The 14842-nt window shown below is 34.3% G+C and overlaps 2 protein-coding genes across 2 annotated transcripts; both read left to right on the forward strand.

Annotated features, from left to right (window-relative positions):
* The first annotated feature begins 228 nt into the window (after positions 1-228).
* On the forward strand, positions 229-10886 carry LOC110999753 (integrator complex subunit 7). The gene is made up of 17 exons (XM_045629588.1): positions 229-403; positions 478-892; positions 1010-1122; positions 1818-1951; positions 2279-2467; positions 2695-2849; positions 3467-3590; positions 4432-4625; positions 5309-5497; positions 5811-5941; positions 6744-6982; positions 7381-7529; positions 7893-8094; positions 8827-9035; positions 9183-9264; positions 9863-10057; positions 10697-10886. The coding sequence occupies exons 1-17, from the start codon at positions 316-318 to the stop codon at positions 10751-10753; spliced, it is 2865 nt and encodes a 954-aa protein (XP_045485544.1). The 5' UTR covers positions 229-315; the 3' UTR covers positions 10754-10886.
* Positions 10887-12278: 1392 nt separating this feature from the next.
* LOC110999769 (leucine-rich repeat-containing protein 15-like) lies at positions 12279-14310 on the forward strand. Its single transcript, XM_022268994.2, has 2 exons — positions 12279-13443; positions 13771-14310. Exons 1-2 carry the CDS (start codon positions 12335-12337, stop codon positions 14027-14029), a joined length of 1368 nt encoding a protein of 455 aa, XP_022124686.2. The 5' UTR covers positions 12279-12334; the 3' UTR covers positions 14030-14310.
* Positions 14311-14842: the final 532 nt, after the last annotated feature.

Consider the following 14842-nt stretch of genomic DNA (forward strand, 5'->3'; position numbering starts at 1 on the left):
ATGAAGACTTTATCTAGATGGCACTTGAAAGGATTTTCTAAATATAGTGGTTTTAACATCTTTTATATCGCAATTTTGTAAACAAATTAATATGCTGTTTAATAAATACATCACATTTTTTAATTAAATTGTTTGTATTGTTAATATTCATGTGCCAATTGTCTTCTTCGTCTTTCAAATATCAATGTCAATTTGTCAAATTTGACTTTAACAGATGCAATTATTCGATACTTTAGGAATAGAGATAGATTTGCTTATTAGTAATTTGTTTTGTACACAACGATTAAATATTCGTGTGAAAAAGCTTGTGCTGGTATGATTGGTGTTAAAATGAATACATTTAATGAAAATGCTGGTGAACCAGAACAAGACGCAAACTCAGCTCTAACAGAGTTAGACAAAGGTCCGAATAACCTTATATCTTATAAAATACCCGGCTTAAATTAAAACTTACTTTTTAATACATTTATTTTATAGGACTGCGGTCTGGAAAAGTTGGCGAACAATGCGAAGCAATCGTCCGTTTCCCCCGTCTGTTTGAAAAATACCCATTTCCTATACTTATCAATTCATCGTTCCTAAAACTGTCTGATGTATTTCGTATGGGCAATAACTTCTTAAGATTATGGGTACTACGAGTTTGTGAACAAAGTGAAAAGCATTTGGATAAAATATTGAACGTAGATGAATTCTTAAGGAGAGTTTTTGGTGTGTTACATTCTAATGACCCAGTTGCAAGGGCATTGGCACTTAGGACTTTGGGCGCTGTCGCAGGAATTATACCAGAACGGCAAAACGTACATCACGCCATAAGGAGAGGCTTGGAGAGTCATGATAATGTTGAAGTGGATGCTGCTATTTATGCAACAACAAAGTTTGCAGCACACTCTAAGTAAGATGATCTAAAAATCAATATTCTTAATATTCTCACCTTTAAGTTTTTAATTAGCATTTAAACTCCTTTCATTGAGAAGAGCCAATTTCACCTGAATATTATCCTTTTTTTCAGTACTTTTGCAGTAGCAATGTGCAATAAGCTTTCAGACATGGTAGAATGTGAGAGCACAGGTGCTGAAAGGCGTGCAAAGCTGGTGAGAGCACTAAGGACTGTACATGGAGGAGGTATCTTAAATTTATTGTAACAAGTACAAATATTAAACAAGTATTAAAGACCTGTACTACTCTCCTCAATTAACTGAAAGTAAAGCTGAATTGGTATACTAAAAAAATATTGATTTGATTATGCTTCAATCAAGAAATATTAATTAATTGGTTATACACACCACACAATCTATATGGTGCAAGAACAACACAATTTTTGATTCCCTGATTTATGTATAATTGAAAATAATAAAAATAATTACTATTTTAATAAAATTCAACAGGAGTTAGTCAGGAAATCTGAGTAGGAATAGGTTAAGTGGTTTTCCATGTATAAAGGACCTTTGTTGTAACAACCAATAAGCTTTAGTACATGTTAAACTTATTTATTTTGTATACTTGCATCTTTACTAAGACATCATGGAACATAACAATCTAGCCTAACTTAATACTACGTAATTTAAGGCCATATTTACTAATAAGGGTTTTTAACATAAGAAAGTGTTTTAAAACACTTTCTTTACAGTCTCTATTAAAGAAAAGACTTGTGTTCAATTCTTTGTTTGGATTTAGAGATTAATGAATTAATTACATTAGGCGGTGTCTTCATTATTATACCTGAAATCTATATTTACTTTTTTGAACAAAAAAATAAGCTGTAGGCTTTTGTAAGGTAAGAATACTGTGTAACTAAAAAAATATATTTTTTTTTCCAGCTGTTAGAGCTCAAGGTGTGCTGAAACTTCTGAGATCCTTGTTGGAAAGATTTCCATCCTCCAGTTCTGTTAGAGCAGCTATCACAGCTCTCACTGCTATCGCAGCTGACACTGTAGTTCATGTACCAGACCAGGTATATTTTTACCACATCACTTTATTGACATTATATTTTTACCAGATTTAGACAAATTTAACTATCACAATCAGATTCTAGATTTTAATATCAAACGTTTTTTAATGAGTTGTCAAGTGACAAATCGTTATAAATATTGAATTGAAACATACAATTTATGTTTTCCATTTAACACAAATGGATAACATATATATAGAGATACCCTCTAGTGGTTATAGGTCATAAAGTAAAGTAATTCACTTAATCCAAATGTTTCCCCAAGTTTTTATATATTTAACATTTTATACATTGTATACAGTGTATTAAACTAGCAAAATTATTACCCAGGTCGAGCTTTTATTAAGCCTAGCAATGAATGACCCCCGTTCAGGAGTTCGTCGCGCGGCATTGGTGGGCCTTCTAAAGTTGGCTGAACACGCAGCTCTATGGTCAGCGGAATCTATACAGGATTTAGTCCGAGCTGCTACAGAAACAAAAGATACAGATCATACTATGTTGTGCTTACAAGTTATGCAGGTGCATATTTGTTAGAATTGTTATGGCATCTTTAGGTGAAAATTAATTTGTGTGACAAGTGACAATGTCAAGACTTCCTTTCTTTTTATTTACTAACGAATACTTTTTCATTTATTAATAGAATATAGAATCAATGTTTTGAATCATTTCTTGTGTTTTCGCAAAAAGAACCTGACTATCATGTGAAATATCCCACAATTATTAATGATTATGTATGGTCTATATAGATTCTAGTCCGTTGTCCGGCGGTGTGTACGGCAGCGGGATGTCCCCGTGCCGGATCTAGTGCCTTACGCCAGTACTGCGCAGACGCCACCCTCAGTCTTGACACGCGACACGCTGCTATCGCCGCCGATGTCTTGACTAGGATTGTCGTTCATTGGTATGAATTAGTTCAGGCAATATTATAGTACAAAAACTAACAATGTTCAGGCATTACTTTACGCTCTAAAAAACAAAATGCTTATGGGAAGGTCAATGCTCCCAGGTACATTTGCAATAACGACCTCCATTGTAATTTTAATGAAGAGGACGTCGCCACTATAATAAAAAAGACTGCTGGAGCCCACAAACATAGGCTCCACCATCACGTGAATTATACTCTGATTTTTAATTCCGTAAAATTCTGACAGCTATCATTTGTTGACATGTTAGAGATTTTGACATGTCAGAGTTGAGAGAGAGAGAGACGAACCTTTGGCCGGGCACAATTTTCAATTTCAATACTCTAAACATCTGAGTCTATACACACATTTTATTTGTTAGTGAATGTATCCATTTTAATAAATGCAGTTTTTGTAGGTAAATATATAGCATTTAATTTTTTTATTGACCTCAAATGGGTCAATTTTTTTTAGCTGCTTATCTGTTATGTAAAAATCTTTTTTACAAAAACGTACAGCAATAAAGTACAGAACGCGTACAAACCTACTCAATGAAGCACCATTTACACTGTCACTGTCACATCATTCTAAATTATATAAATATGTCTTTGAACAGTTACGAAGAAACTTTACCAGTAGACGGCGCAGATTTAATGTTGGCTCTAGAATCTCTGGTCATATCTACGGGACATGCTCCTCAACAGAACATAAGGCCACTAAGAATTGCCTTGCGATGTTTGGTAAGTGGTCAACATTGTTATATCAACTTACGTTACATGAATAAATTCATAAATTCTAATATATTTTTTCTTTTTCTGTAAAATTTTGTTGAATCTATAGATGAAAACGACACAACTATGCATTTATTTTTAATAGACATTGTTTTGACAGTTGGGAATGATAACGCACTAGCGGTAAAGAAAAAGCACGAGTGTGTAATAGCCCTCTTTCCGAACGCTATACGTCCCTGCAATATGCCACTTTTTGAGCAACTGTATTAAAAAATATATTCTGAAACGCCCTTACAAACTTATTTCGGCCGCTAAGGATATATTCAACTTCTCGAACTTAGCCAGTGGCGCCTTCGGGCCAGTCAGTGCTTCCGTTAGTCGAGGATCCACTCGTTAAGACGTAAGAACAGTACTCCTTCCACACAGACTCATGGTACTAAAGGTACACATTGAAATCTGATGTCAATGAATTTTCAGCATTTAAAAAACTTATTTGTTAAAATGCAAACCAAATTTTAGAACAAATTTTTTAAGCTATTGCATAGATTTTATCACGGGCTTTGAGTGCGGCGACTGAATCAAGAAATTCCGTAACGAAAAATACCTAATACGATGACGTAATATAGGTGCAGCCGGTACGCTTTAGAGTGAGAAAGACTATATAGGCGTGTTTGTCTGGTAGAGTGGTAGATTGAATTAATATCAAAGAAAATATACTGCATAATTAAAAAGTAAATAAATGATTATAATTGCATAAGTTGATAGAAAATGCTATGCAATAGCTTTACCGCGGCAGTCCCCCAGTGCCACACGTGTTTACTTTTCTAACAAGGACGCTTTAAAATCTTAGGTTCAATTAAGTACGGCGGAACCAATGTTGTATGCAGAGCGAACCGCTGCTGTAGTTGGAGCTCAATTGTCAACGACAAGAGAAGAGGCCGGGGGCAAACGACAGGTGGCGCTGCTCGAGGCTTTGGCGGCTTTGGCTGGATTGCACTGTGCGCCCGCGCTTCAGTTCTTGCTACCAGCTTTGGAGGCCACCAAGTAAGAAGTCTAAGAGATTCTAGAGATAACTGTAGTTTGCATCAAATACGCAAGCAATTACGGATTTCATACTAATAAAAAAAATATAGAAAAACACAAATAATGAACATCACTTATCAATGTAATCTTACAAGCTGTTTAAATTTTTTTTAACTTACTATTGTGGTCTCTAGCAGAATGACCAGCGCTGTAGAACATGTCTGCTCCACAACATAATGCTGAGTGCACACATTACACACTTTATTTTGTGTATTTTATTATTATTTTGTGGTGTATCCAATAATTTTTAAAATAAATATAGCCTATGTTATTCTGGTATAATCTAATGGCACTTGGATTGAATGCCTTGGCGAACCCCGAGAGCGCATCTTTAGGGTGTGTGTAAGGCTGAATGTGTGAGAGTGTGTGTGAGTGTTTTAGTGGTTAGGGTCTCGCTATCCATCTAAATAGATGAGGGCTTTGAGTATAGACCCAGCCTCACAGTCCCAACGTCAAGCTCGACATCCAATTGCATTTGCACCTTATTAAAAATTGTGAAATATTTTTCAACTGTAATAGTTTTTTGAGTTCCTTCATATTGATGTGAGTGTGTGTGTAAATCGGAGAACTCATTCGCCTGGTTTTTCATTTTTAGTACTAAAATATTGCTTTCTTACTTACTTTACCGTGTATAAATTTTAAAGGGAAGCATCGCTAACTGACCCTTCATATGATGGCACAACGCTAGTGCTGATCTGCACTGTCTTACTCCAAGAGAGATCCAGAGCTGCCCTCGCTATGAAGCTAAATTCTTCTTGGATGAAGAGGATCCACGATGCTATTACCGGAGCTGATGGCTGGACCAGATATAGGGTTGCAAAAGCGGCTTTAAGGTATTCAAGTTTATGTATTATATATTATATTGAATAAAAAATGTAGATTAAAATATCTTATTACTATATTGGTTGCCATGGTTACGATATTACTTCCGAACATACAACTGGTAACCATGGTAACAATATCGCACTAACTAATCTGCAAGCAACTAAGGCCGAATATAGTTAAATTATAGATGCCGATAATATGAGTGCTTTGCAATATTATATATATATATATATGAGCATTTCCCTATATATAGAAACTTCTGTTCATTAATCGTATTTAAATTAATTTGGCTGATGTGACGAAATTGAAAATATTATGCAGATATGGCCACCATAAGCTAGCGGCGGACATATTGAAACGTCTCTCCGAGGAAGCCCCAAGCGAGTCGGCTCAGCGCTGGCTCATAGCGCTCTATAGGGCTGCCGCTGCTGATGCTAAACTTTTGGAGGATGGTGAGTATTGCTATTTATTTTAAAACTCATGTTAATAATGGTTAGTTAATTTCTTTAAAGTAATTTTATCCATGACTGTCCAAGAGAATATACATTTTTTCATGTAAAAGTTGTTCAAATATTATGTATTCTGAAGTTTCGATAGCTTTCTAGAACTCGGCATTTAATTAAACTATATTCGTAATATATTAGGTTGTGTTATTTAGTAGTTAAGTTTTTTTTCAAATTTTAAAAGCCGGTTTTGAAAATTGATTTGGTACGTACATCGTATTTGTAGTCGTTTGCATAAAACTGTACGAAGTTGTTAGAAATGTTTAACTGCAGCTACTAGTTTAATCACACGCATTAAAACTAAATTTTTCTTAGTCCTTCGAAACGGAATGGTTTCATAAACATCTTACAAAAAGCTAAACTTCAACTAAAATAATCGAGATAATATAATAGTAACTAGAAACTGTTGTATGGGGAACGGACTATATGATAGCACCCATAACTAACGAAGAGTGAATTTTGCAATGTTGAGTTTTTGTACCGCGCCAACCAAGGTTGTGAAATCAGCGCCATTATTGAAGCGAGTCTTGTCCTGTGCCAAATGCAGCATTATTGCCGCAGTCGCAATACTCCTAGTGTTATGCAGCCATGATCTTTTCCTTCCAACAACACATAATTTATTTCACGTCATAGCTCAACACGTAGCCCAGGGATGCAACTTTCAACTTGAAAGAACAATAATGACAACGTATAAAAATCGCTATCGCAGTTTCAAGATGAAAATTTGTTGTATATGTGGTGTTTTTTGTAGGCATCAGTGGTCTAGAAGAAGCAAGTGCCGGATGGGAGGCATTCGGCGACGCCGGCCTTTCCACGGGGCGAGGGGGGGTTTGCTCAACAGGCTGTGGGGGTTGTGCCGCTTGTTCTCCTCTAGCCGCAGCCTGGGCCAGTGCGAGGGCAACGGCTTTAATGGCCTTAGCTAGAACCGCTGCGGCCGCAAGGGCTGTTTACACGCAGCCCCCACCGGCTATTGCGCTTGCGCATGCGCAGGTAAAAATATAAGAATTATAAACATTTAAATTGACAAATGTTATGGTTTGCAAAAGTATTTCTTAAACAATTCCTCGCATCCTTACTTCTTATTGCTACTGATTGTAGTACTAGAAAGTTAAATGTAAAATAGTTTTAAAAATGATACTTATGGATTTCGTAATCCTAACAAAAAATAGCCAAAAATAAAATATAATATACACAAAATTTTTAAACATTTACGACAAGATTTTTTTTAAATACATTTAACTGTAACTGTAATATCTGATTCGGCTATGTTATGATATGAGTGTGAGCGCTGAATATTCTTAATACTCCTTTTAAGCAAATTCTGCGATAGCTTAAACAAGTCAATACTTTTTACTAACCATATTTGCTTACAATAAAATAAATAAAAGGCAGCGCGCGATCCCGCCGCCCGTGCAGGCGCGTGCGTGACTGCGTTACGTCGCGCGACACGATCGCTCAACTCTTTAGCGCAACGATACGGCGCCATCTCCCGGACCGCCTTCCACGCTCATCATTCTACACACAGACTGTTCAATATGTATCCTTTTTGCATTCAGATTGAGGAATTTTATTATTTAGGCGCCCATGTACTGTATATTTTAATGCTATGATTAGAAATGAAACATTCGGTAACTATCCGGTATTCGGCCTATCCGGCTTATAAAGAACAGATAAAGGATATCAAACGAGTACCCGGCTGCATACCAGATTTCAAATAATTATGACATATATTGGAGACACTTTTCTGTCAGATACAGAAAGTTTTTTTTCTATATGAAACAAAAAAATAATAACAAACTTATGGCCAAATTATTATGAAATTATTCGCTTCAACCTTTTTGGTCTGGGCTCTATCTGTCTTCTCTCTCTTCTTTACGATATATTTCCCTATCCAACCCAGTTCTCAGTACACGTACAGCCAGTTGGCCCAATTCCTAGAAAGGATAACGATGAGCCAAGTAGAAAGACCGGAACTGACTAACAAAGAGCTGAAACCAACCAGTCTAGAAGAGACGATTGCTCTGTCTCCTTCGGTCGCTCTGGCGGAAATATCTGCCAAGCTTTTTGACAACCCCACTACTGGATCCGGAATTTCGCATAGGGTATATTATACTTTATATTTTATAAATTTATTTTACTACTAGCTGACCTGGCAAACGTCGTCTTGCCAAACTACTACCTTTAACTCAGCGCCATCTGTTAGAATTGTATCAAATAATAAACAAATGTTAATGTTATCGTAATTTTAGTAAGGATGCCTATTTTTTTGAAAATGAAATATAGCCTATGTCACTCAGGAATGATGTAGCTTTCCAACAGTGAAAGAATTTTTCAAATCTGCCAAGTAGTTTCGGAGCCTATTCAATTCATACAAACAAACAAACAAAAAATCAAACCTTTCCTCTTTATAATATTAGTATAGATTAAACTCTATTTCTATAGTTAGGTAAGATTTCTTTGCTTCCTATAAAATTAAATAAATTTCCATTATACAAATATTCCAATATACACATCTGAATTATTTCTTAATAAAATATAATATTATTTTGGGTTATAATAATAGTGATTGCTTGGAAGAGATGGATTAAAAGCCAAAAACCAATTTTTATTTGGCTTTTAATTAAGTCAAAAGTCAATATTTCTGAAAATATATGTAGATGTTATGTATAATCTAAACAGTGAATTTAACTGTAAAAATATAAATTAAAAATTTAATCTATACAAAATTAATCAGCTCTGCAGACCAATGAACTCATATGTAAACAAAACATAAGAAGATCCTTTATACATTGAAACATCTCATAATTGATAACAATTAATAATTTTACTCGCAGCATCTAGAAGCAGTGATAGCGGCGGTGCGCGCATGTGCAGTGGGCGCAGTGTGGCCACGCTGCGTATGCGCGGGCGGGGGCGCGGCAGCCCTATGTCGCGTCTCCTTGTCCCCTCCTTGGAGGCCTCCGCCGGCTGATCATGCTGCCGCTTTACCTCTATCGCACAGGCTGGCCCTGAATTTAGAAGGAGTCATATTGCCACCGCATAGGTAATACTTAAAAAATTTATAAGAAAATATATTTTTATTTCTGTGGTGTCTTAAGTGACACACCCGTAGGGCATCGCAGATTTGACATTGGATTTAACTGCTACCCGTTAAACCAAAAAGCTTACGTATATATTGTATTTATTCTAGCAATAAGAAGAAACCAATAAGACAAGTCAAAGGCGTACAGATAACTGTGACGGCGACGCCGCATCCGCGGACCAATGAAAAGGTATAAAATTAAAATAGCCTGTGTATAGGTACCGGCAAACATCTTGAACAAATGTCCGTGATTGATAAATCAGTTGACGTTTGTGTCCCGCGCTGCGATACGATGCGAAAACTTTCCCCCACTCCCTTGCTTAATGCTCAAGAAGTTTGCCGGTACCAGAAAGAGTACTACATAATTAGGCATTAAGTCCATGGGATAATGTTTAACATACACGACCACCGACGGAGTAAAGACCTCCAAATTCTTTCACTTTTCCAATCAACACAAGATTTTCCAATCCCTTGCCGTTTTTATTCCAATTTTCCAGGTTTATGTTTCATTTCGTCAGTGTTCGTAATTTAAATATAATTATGTGCTTTTGCTCATAGCTTTGGATGGTAAAAGGGCTTATATATCTTACCAATCCCTTACATCAATTATAAACCAGTTAAATGATGACGAGTCTGACAATAAAAAAATAAATGTTTTTTTGACATACGAGGTTGTCGTTCTACAGTGACGATAATCTCGTATGTCAATTATTAATTATTATAATTAAATATGACAATTCGACTGAAATTACAATATATTCATGACTGTTTGATTTGTGTTACTTCAGACAGTGGAATTAACAAATATCGCACCAGTGTTGACTGCCGTTCAGACAGTAACCCCGATACGAGATTTCTTCTCCGCCCAACAATTGGTCAGTGTAAATGCGGCCGGGCTCTATACAGTGGCAGTGGAAGCCGCTTTCGTCGACGACAAAGGGGAGTTGTGGAATACGGGACCTAGGTCTTCTATTGTTATTAAGGTAATCTAACCTAACTATATAATCTTCAAAATATTTCCATGCAATTTATTTATTGAAAAAAATTGCCAACGGGCATTATGATAAAGTCTTAAAATGTTATTTCTTGAAAGTCATAGAAATAACAATCTAAACTAATTGTACACGCTTAACGGGAGAACACAGCATCCATTTTTATGTGATTTTAAAAGTGAGAAAAATTATAATCTGATAGATAAAGAAATTTTGGAAGGGATACCTCTGTCGGTACCAATATTGCGACTGCGTTTTATACTAAAAGATATCGAAGTGTTGTCTTAATTTATAATTTTTTTTATTTTATAAACTCTCAAAGTATTCCTCTCTTTCTCTTCTCTCTCTCTGTCTCTCTCTCTCTCTCTCTCTCTATTTTGACTTTGATTGATAATTATTATACGTGTTAATATTACATTCCCGACTTCAGGTAATTTTCGTTCATTCATAATTTAGAAATCAATACTGTATATTTTTTTTTAATAATCATGGTTATTATACTCCAGTTAAATATGCTCAAGTGGCCAACAGTGTATAACTCAATTTTATCCTTGAAATGTCTTTAAACTAATAAGCTTTTGGTTATATTAATGTAAGTTATATATTATATGTAATATTTTTAATTTACAGGCTCATGAAGATCCAAGTACTAAGGGCAACGCACAGACCACTAGAAGTCGCTTTTAATGAGTTATTATTATAAGTTAGTCTTGTGAATAATACATATTTTAATGATGTTTTTATGTATTACAAGAAATTGAAGCCTTATTATAAAACCTTTAAACAAAATGCTTTTGTAAAATAAAATTCTGGCACCTCAAACTTAATTCACTTTATTTAAGACATATCAAATGGTGTTTTATTACAACCTACATAGTCTAGGTTAGTTATTATTAGTATTTTTAGCTAAAGGTTTTTAGCACTAAAACCTCACTGGCACATGTAACTGAAGAAGAACATTTTAGATTTTCATTGAAAGAAAAAAAATCGACCTTTCAAAATAAGCTATAATTAGGTTGTTGGAATATTACTAAAAATACACATAAGCTAAAAACAATTTGACATTCTGTTCAGCTCAATAATAAAAGTAACTGACTTTCAAGCTAAGTCGCAGGTACTCACTAGTTTATAATTAAAACTAAAACAAAAAGCAGGTAATTCCCTCCTAATTGAATCTCATTTTTTAAATCGGACTAATCATAAATATTAATAGGTAATTTTGACCGTGAACGTATGAGATCATAGATTTAAGAGATTAACATTACGTAATAATTATTAAATGAAATCTTGATTGTCTAAGGATATCAGTCCGCTTTACGTCCTTGATTTGAGAACAGATAGAAATTTTAAATTATTACTTATACATAGTTTCTTAACGTTTTTTTTAATGCATTTTTTGATTGGTTATGCGAGCTTTATACAGTACACGCTACATACAGTACGCAGTGTTTATACACATGTATTTCCAACCTGGAGGCTTTTAAGTCTTATACCTGCAAATACTAAGTAGATACAATTGTATCCAGTAAAAGGAAACAGAAAGCTTATTACCCAATTGCTATTATGCTATTTTGGTAAGGAAAATAACATCACATTGGGCATGTAACATTTAGAGATACTCCACTAATTTAAAAACACTAGATACAGCTACTAATCACAACACACTGCATCACTCCTACTTAGAACAACATGCAGGATCGTCGCTGATTGTAAACAGTTGCGAGTTGCGACCCAGTGCGGCGTATGATACCGACTCAAACAAGCAAGCATCTAAGTTAAACTGATCGAAAATCCTCTCTTAAGGTTGGAGGCACTTTACCATCCTTTTTCTACAATTCAATAGATATGTGAGAAGTTATAGCCTTTGTACTTTTTATCATTACCATACAATAAAAAAATATATCATAGGTAATTTTATCGTCGTTAAGAATAACATAATACTAAAAATAATTGTATTCCGGTAAAATAATTTTTATTAAAGTAATGAAAAATATTTGCACGTTTTTTGTGCATTTATCGCTTTGTGAACAACGAATCGCTCAAGGTTATATTAATTCTAGCATTTCGATATATTAAGACAAGTGTTGCTTAACCACAATAGTATCAATCAATAAACTTTAATCCAAAAATCGCATCATCATCTTGTTAACAAGTAGAGAAATATACGCAAAATATCACTGATAACGGCTATCAGAGGTACGCTGATAAGCAATTTACCTTGCAATATCATAACATAGTCGAGCATTGACGAATGACGACCCATATACAATGAATTTATTTACTTGTGCACTCGTTTTTATTGTGTATAGCCACAGAGTCCAAAGTGCAACGTTGTGTGACAGTGATTTTTGTGTGTGTCGTGTAAATCATAGTGAAAATGAGGATTTTGGTGAAACAATAGATTGCTCGTACAATCCTAGAATTTTAAAAGACAACTACGACCTCCCGGATACAGTGTATTCCTTAGACTTATCCTGGAATAATTTAACCATTATAAACTCAACGAAAATCTTCAAATCAAATACATTAATTGAATTACTATTAAATAACAATAGAATTACGGAAATTGAAAGCACAGCCCTACAATTACCGAAGTTGAAGAAACTCGATTTAAGCAACAACAATTTAAATATTATTGATAAGGAAACTTTTAAAAACATAAACCAATTAGAGTATTTAAACCTTGCTAATAATAAATTTCACACAGTGTCCTCATTATCATTTCATCATCTCGGAGGTCTATCGGAAATAATTCTCGATAACAATGATTTGGGAATGAGCCTGAAAGATAAAAACTTATTTGATAGAAGTGGATACGGCCTGACTCATAAAATTCGATCATTATCAATAAGTGGAATCAACCTAAATACAGTCTACGATAATTTCTTCGTCGACGCATACGATATAAGAAAATTAATCATTTCTAATAATAACATAGGCGCAGTATTTGAACTGCCCATAACGCTAGAATACCTGGATCTTTCAGATAATCCAATAACTGAGATTTCGGGGGAAGATTTTTCTGATTACCCGGCTTTGAAAGTTTTGCTACTGAATAATTTATCAATCAATGAAGTACCAGAATTTACTTTCTCGTCATTACGAGGTCTTGTAAACCTACAACTCGAGAGAAATAAAAATTTAACTAATTTTAACGAACTTGCGTTCGGTCAAGATGTCTTAGAAGATGCAGATGATTTTACGTTAGAAAACTTATCGTTAAAAGGCTCTAAACTGACGACTCTTTCTAATAAACTAGAGGTTCCCTTTGGACAGCTCGTACATTTGGATTTACAGGGCAACATGTGGAATTGTGACTGCAGTTTTAAATGGATAAAGAAGCTACAGATTAATGATAAATATTCAGAGCATTTACGGTACGTGATTGAAGTAATATAGCTAAATTTCTTCTTTCTTTATTTCTTTATTGTATAAATAATCTTAAATTGTAGAAGTTGGTATGGTGGAAACATAAACTGGACACATTTTTTCTGCCCACCAGGACGTCGAAAATATTTAGTTAATTATAATTAACTTAATAAAGTGACATAATGTACAACAAAACACCTTTACTCTCAAAAATTGTACAAACAACGCACTAAAACATGTACTGCTTTTCGTTACGTCGATATTTTATACAAGTAATTAGTAGGGATTGAGAAATGTATTAGCTTTCTAAATTAATCACTTAAATATTTTTTCAGATGCTTCACACCACGGCAATTTTTTAATAGTAAAGTAATGGATTTGGATCAAAAGTATTTCGTGTGTGCTGTGGAGAGGCATTTGACCGGAATAGCAATCGGCACTATTTCCGCCTGTGTGTTGCTGGCCTTTATGGCTGCGTGGATCTATATAATGGTGCCCAAACACCAATCAAGAAGTAATTTCATCAAAAACATGTACTCTTCTCCAGGGTACTCGTTATTACCTGTTCATGTGAACCTCAGCGATGGACCATAGCGTATACTTGTTTGTATGCATTTTTACCACGCAACACTGTAGAACAAGTTACCTCTAAGAAAGTTTAGATGTCTTAAGAGTATTAAAGAGTAAAGCATACTTATTCATTGGGAGTCAGAACAATAATGGGAATTTATCATTGACATTACGTGAAATTCTAGTCTATATTTATATTGTTTTTCGAACGTTCTTAAATTGCTAGTCGCTTTGTCTTATTTTCGGACCAGCTTGTAAATTTCATTGTTACTTGGGTAATGACAGAATAAAATTATTTTAAATAATCACAGATTTGATGATGAAAATTTATTTTTAAATTATTTTTTTTACCATTATTTTGTATTTTACTAATCACTTCCATTTTTAATGCCACGTATAAAATACTTGTTAAGGTTTAATAAAATAAATATCTACTAGAAGTGATGACCTCTTGGACGCAATATTATATCTGCATAAACTCATCAGAATGTATTTATAACTAGATTAATGAAAACTTTATGTCGAAGCATAATAGTATTCCCATAATACTTTTTACTATAAATAAAAACCAAGTTTAAATTCACTTTTTATATTTATAAAATACAAAAGTGTACAAAGTTTACAATTGTATAAAAACTTGTGCTACATTGAAGGCAAAGATTTGTGCTTATAAAATACATTTGGCCCTAAGTTAATTCACTTAATATTCGCTCACCACATTGTTCAAAGCGGGGCTAATAATCAATACAATATAAAATTTGTACATTGTAATTAGACCTTATTACAATGAAATGAAATTATTTCAAGTTCCAACAATTAAATCGTCCTTGTTTTGAA

Source organism: Pieris rapae, chromosome 9 (assembly GCF_905147795.1).
Source record: "Pieris rapae chromosome 9, ilPieRapa1.1, whole genome shotgun sequence".
NCBI lineage: Eukaryota > Metazoa > Arthropoda > Insecta > Lepidoptera > Pieridae > Pieris > Pieris rapae.

Coding starts and splice junctions, on each gene's coding strand:
- LOC110999753 (XM_045629588.1), top strand. CDS start 316: ATGATTGGTGTTAAAATGAATACATTTAATGAAAATGCTGGTGAACCA. Junction 2,850..3,466: donor ACTAGGATTGTCGTTCATTG/GTATGAATTAGT, acceptor GTCTTTGAACAG/TTACGAAGAAACTTTACCAG. Junction 9,265..9,862: donor ATCCGCGGACCAATGAAAAG/GTATAAAATTAA, acceptor GTGTTACTTCAG/ACAGTGGAATTAACAAATAT.
- LOC110999769 (XM_022268994.2), top strand. CDS start 12,335: ATGAATTTATTTACTTGTGCACTCGTTTTTATTGTGTATAGCCACAGA. Junction 13,444..13,770: donor AAATATTCAGAGCATTTACG/GTACGTGATTGA, acceptor ATATTTTTTCAG/ATGCTTCACACCACGGCAAT.